General features: G+C 33.9%; 1 protein-coding gene across 1 annotated transcript; it reads right to left on the bottom strand.

The window, feature by feature from the left end:
• Positions 1 to 1065: 1065 nt before the first annotated feature.
• Positions 1066 to 4940, bottom strand: LOC127127854 (uncharacterized). Its single transcript, XM_051057132.1, has 8 exons — positions 4774 to 4940; positions 4395 to 4476; positions 4233 to 4300; positions 4020 to 4117; positions 2217 to 2353; positions 2051 to 2118; positions 1639 to 1702; positions 1066 to 1432 (listed from the first exon to the last, which is right to left on the bottom strand). The coding sequence occupies exons 1-8, from the start codon at positions 4782 to 4784 to the stop codon at positions 1415 to 1417; spliced, it is 546 nt and encodes a 181-aa protein (XP_050913089.1). The 5' UTR covers positions 4785 to 4940; the 3' UTR covers positions 1066 to 1414.
• Between the last annotated feature and the right edge of the window lie 428 nt (positions 4941 to 5368).

Genomic DNA, 5368 nt, shown 5'->3' with positions numbered 1-5368 from the left:
AATTTTGAATTAAGGTTTTTACGGAGATGTATCTCCGAACTTATCCTATTTATTGATACGAAGATGCATCTCCAGACTCACCCTATTATTGGTACAAAGATGCATCTCCGAATTAAATGTTAGACAAAATAAAGGTGACACCAATTTGTGTTGATGTTTGTGTAAAAAGGGTGCGTGTAAAAATAAATTTCTGAAATCTAAAAACAGTTGCGACTTTTTTCACAGTGGTAGAAGAACACCCAAAAAAAAAAATCTAAAGAGCAATTTCCTATTTATTTGTTTTACACATCATGGATCCGGATGTTCTGGGAGTGGATGGGTAGGACTTCTAAGTTTAGGAAGACCTTGTCTTGTTTTCCGGCTGTTCTAATTATTGTTTTGCTTTAAGAGTACCTCTGTTAATCTCCTATGTGTATCTTTTCTTTTTGACATATAACTACATAACAAGTTCGAAATACATTATGAGTCTCGTTAGTTACTAGGGTAAGCATGATTGCCATTTTTAACTTATTGCAATAGTATAGTTGGAAGGAGTTGTGATGGGTGAAATCTATAATAAACAGATCACTATTTCTAGTGTGGCGCTTATTGTGCCTTATAAGTATGTAAGAATTATAGATGACAACCTCGGCGTAGCAACTATAAATCGTCGGAACCATATGCAAGTAAACTTTTGCATCCAAATGTAATGATTCTGCAACCATTACATACCATTCATGTCATATTCTTGGGTAAAAAATAGTGTTACATGTGAGTGTGTTTATGCATGTTTTGACTCTCAAATGGATAATGAAATTCATTTCAGCTATAATAAAGAGGTAATTTATGAAGGAAGGTAGTGACTACAGCTCAAAAAATGAGCAATTGGATATAGGTTTAAGTTGTAAATCCAGACGCAGTGTATGTGATAGGAATCAGTTTTAGGACGAGAGGAATTTTTCAAATAATAGTTGGAGTGAGTCCAATAGCTGCATGTAGTCTTGAATTAGGCACATGAACAAAGAATAATGAGAAACCCTTTAATTGGTCCCCAATTATCGAAAGGATTCTTTCAGGAATAAAACATTGTCTCAAGTTATAAATTGACAATATTAAAATAATAAAGTGATACAAATTATATATGGGTTGTAACATTTGATGAGCTATAAATAATCTATTTCCCTCAACCCAGAAGGAGAACATAGACAACATGAAGCACAGAACTCAACAAAACTTTGTATTTGTCAACACCCAGTGTATTCCATAAGTTACATAAAATCTACATAAATATCTAAGAGAGCAACTTGTGAACAAAAATTCCTTTACTGCTTACACGAGTATAATAAATAAACCACGAGGTTCGCTTATGATCCCTAAAATCTGGATCAAGTTCCAGAAAACAGGACTGCATCCCTAAGTTGGCATTGCAACATCTTCAATCAAATTTCTCCATCTACAATATTGAACAGAAATGAAGATGATGACAATATTAAAAATCAGTGGTAAACCCAATAAGTTATGTTGTCCAGATAAACAAAAGAAATAAGATAAACCATGACAGTAGCACATCAAATAAGTGAATAACATAAGTATGACCACTACGAAACTGATTTAATAATATGGACGTGAATACAAAGGAAATCATATCTCAATCAATACCTTCCAAAGACCATCATTGAGATAATGCAAGTTGTCGACCCCAATTCCCTTGTTGATTGCTTTTCTGAAACAATGAAAGTAGTGGAACTCCTTGAGTACAGCAATAAATCAACGAAACTGAAACTAGGCAAGCCATAATTTATCTCTATTTCCAGATAAGGCCTAAGTTTGAAAAATAGTGAGCACCCTTGCCTAAACAAGTAGACCCGCCTCTGATTGTGTTGAGGTTGTGGCTGATAATGAAAAATTTGCATAAAAAATTATTTATGCCAACTTTTCTATTGACTGTTTATCAATGTAAATAGAAAAGGAATTTCTGAAAGAGTCTTTCCATTTATTCTGGAAAACCTTCATATTTATTTCATTCGACAATCATGCCTAGACAAAACATGCGATGAGACAAGTTTCTTACATCTCTTTCGCAGACATTTTTGTAAACCCGATGGCAAGGGCATGCTGTTTTCCTTCAGCCATGATAGCCTGAAATCAGAAGAATACATGTTGTTTGAATACAAATTCACTAGAAAATTCTCACTTTTTGTGTATTACAAACAATCTACAAAACATAAAGGAAGTACCACAGGACATTCTGCCCCCACTTCCTCATCCAAAACACCCCCAGGAGATGTAAGACCAGGACACATTATGTTTGCACCAGCCAAAACAAATCTTATTGCACCACGGTCAACTTGTAATTTCTTCATTATATCTGGATCTGTAAAATTAAAAACAATAGTATAGTTCACATGCAATATATGAAAGGACAAACTGCAGAGCATAATATCTATATGTGAGCCTAAAAACTCTGTCCATGTCTCATAAGTGCTTTTTGTCAAAGCATAGGGAAGGAAATGATAATTGATAAGTTCCTGACTACACCCTACATTTTAAAAATGAGGATAGATGTGAATTGTAATGACCAAAGTGAGAAAATGGAACCACCAATGCAACAGCAATAGTTTTTCCCCCCTTCCCACCAGCTCTATCTCTCTATATCCAAGGTTCTCTATACTGTGGGCTAATAATAGTGTCAGCAAAACACATAATATCTTGATTAAAAGCCATGTTGATAATCCTAGATTGCATCGCGTAGCACCAACCTCCCTCCAAAAATGCTATAGGTGATAGAGGGATAGCCACTATTGAAAGTCTAAAAATCAATGTACAAAGTAAACATGAATACTCAAAAATAGAAAAATGGAAAAATAGTAAAATACACAAAATTAAGGAAACCATCTAATAGGACACCTAGACACTTGGGAATATTCTGGAAGAAAGTGGGGCCAATCGGAGTTAGCTAGTGAGGTGTTACGAGCCATGTGTCGTGATTAGTGAGAGGGAGTACTAGAAGTCGGATAGGGGGATGAGGAAAGTCATTGAGAAATATTGTTAGAGTTGGATAGGAGCTTTGCTCTAGGATAGGAGTCTCCGACTCTGATGGTTTATCATTTCCTTTATTTTGCCACCATTGTAGAGATCTTAATCTCATCCATTCCCATTCATAATATATACACATTTGTTATCTTAATTTTCTGGATTCTATCACCATCATACGTTATAACTAAAGAACCTAAAGCACAGAGCAATAAAAACTACAAAGAACATAGTCTGATCTAAAAGTAGGAAGAAGTTAACAATTGTTTGTGATAAAAAACATAACATAATGAAGAACATAACCTATTGGGGACGAAGACACTAGTCCAAAAGTGTCACCCCAAACCTTACCACCGCTATGTTACTCCCTTATAACGATGCTATTGACAACATAGATTAAAAGGTTTGAGGAGTGGAAATAAGGGTGGGTCAAGAAAGTTTTCTCAATTTTCAAAGGTTCAGGGGAATCTAACAAGTAAATATGAGATCACTAATAGACGAAGAACCATATGATCTTCATGTTTTCTCTTGTTCATGATGACTAGCAAAACTATTGGACACAATTCCAAACATTCTATGGATCCTACCACTCAATAAGACAACAGAATGAGTTTAGTGTTTCACTATAAGTTGAAAAAATCACAACATAACTTCTGTCACTATGCTTGAGACAAAGATGCAAAGTAAGTAAGTGAGACTAGTTGAATTCACTCTGTCATGACTTGTGAAAAACATACCAATCAGAATTTTGATGCTGCTCAACCTCACAGCCTTTTGGCACAAACAGTATAATTAAAGAGTTAGAATCCAACTGATCAGCATTTTTATTTATGCTCTAGTTTCTAGAAAAACTCATACAAGCTACTATTGTTTTCCCTATAATGTATTTCAACATACTGTCCAATATTCACCATATGTGCTGAACCCAGGTAAGTTGCATTCTATAAGTATTTCACTCCAGGCTCCAGCATATGCATTACGGAAATTGTAAGTAATATGAACCTTACATTGATGGAGAAGTCGCAAGGTAGGCATGTAAGGGCCATCACGAACACTGAAAAACAAAGGCACATTGTTCACCACAACGAGATTGAGATGGTTCTGACTACAAGAGCAAAAAAAAAAGAGCAAAAGTTAGCCGACATAAAAATTAAAAAAAATTGCGATACGGCAACAAAAAAAAAAACTCAAGGCATCTAGAATCACAATGAGAAACAAACCATTTAACAACTATAAGAGGGGATTTCTTGGGAAGTATATCATCCAAAACTGGTTCAAGTCCTGGGTACTGCATTATAGTGAGTTAGGTTAATAGAAATTCATGTGATTAAAAAAATGAATACTTTGAACAATAAAAAGCAAACCCAAAAAACTGGCATTACCTCATCTGCAATACTTTGCCTTATTCTTCGTTGAACAGAAGCCTTCACTTGATTCTGTGCAGACACCTCTTCAGATGAAAATCTGAAAAAACATGAATTGAATAAACAATTATAGGGTGAAGCAACAAATCATAAAATAGAACATGTGCAAATAGAATTATTTATCAATTGTGACAAAAAAAGTGGGCAATGGAAGTTTCTATACCAAATCATATACATGTTTTGGGATTTAGGGTTTAGGTTACCAGTACAAGGCAATGGTGAAATTGATGACAGAACTCCGAAAAAAGAAAATAGGAAAAAAATACAGAAGCAAATGGTGAATGAATCGCATGGAAATATACATATATACACATGTGTTAAGAGTGAGTAAGCGTACTTTTTGAACATCTTATGCTGCGTAGAATTGAAGGGGGTGATGATTTTGGGAATGAAAGTGAATCTGTGTCTAGAGGAGAGAAAGAGATGCAAACCCAATACTACAGCTCTCAAGGGTGTTCGTGTATTTTAACCATTTTGGGCCTTCACTTATTTTTATTTATGGCCCAAACCGTATACTTTTTTGAATTAAAAAAATTATAAATAATATTTTCACTGTAATGAAGAAACTGCAATAAGAGAATAGTAAGGTTAGAAGAGAGAGGCAAGAGAAAGAGAAAGAAGCATCCATTTAAGGTTTAAAAGATTAAACAAATAATTTAACAATATCTTATTTAGAAAGAGGAAGAAACATCAATTTGCAGCTTAATAAATTAAACAAATAAATTAAACAAATAGTTTAATAGTAATATTGTATTTTAATAATTGTTAAAATAACTTGTAGTTCATATACGTGAATTCTTTTAATTGGTACAACTCACATGGGTATTATTACTACCTCATTAAAATTATTGGGTACCAAAGTGTTTATCTAAATAAATTTGGAAAATATTAATCATAATCTATAAGGATGAAAAACACTTTGCACAATTTGA

The sequence above is a fragment of the Lathyrus oleraceus genome, chromosome 3 (genome assembly GCF_024323335.1).
Source record: "Lathyrus oleraceus cultivar Zhongwan6 chromosome 3, CAAS_Psat_ZW6_1.0, whole genome shotgun sequence".
In the NCBI taxonomy this organism is placed as follows: domain Eukaryota; kingdom Viridiplantae; phylum Streptophyta; class Magnoliopsida; order Fabales; family Fabaceae; genus Lathyrus; species Lathyrus oleraceus.
The sequence above is the reverse complement of the archived record's forward strand: the minus strand, read 5'-3'. Positions and strand labels throughout refer to the sequence as shown.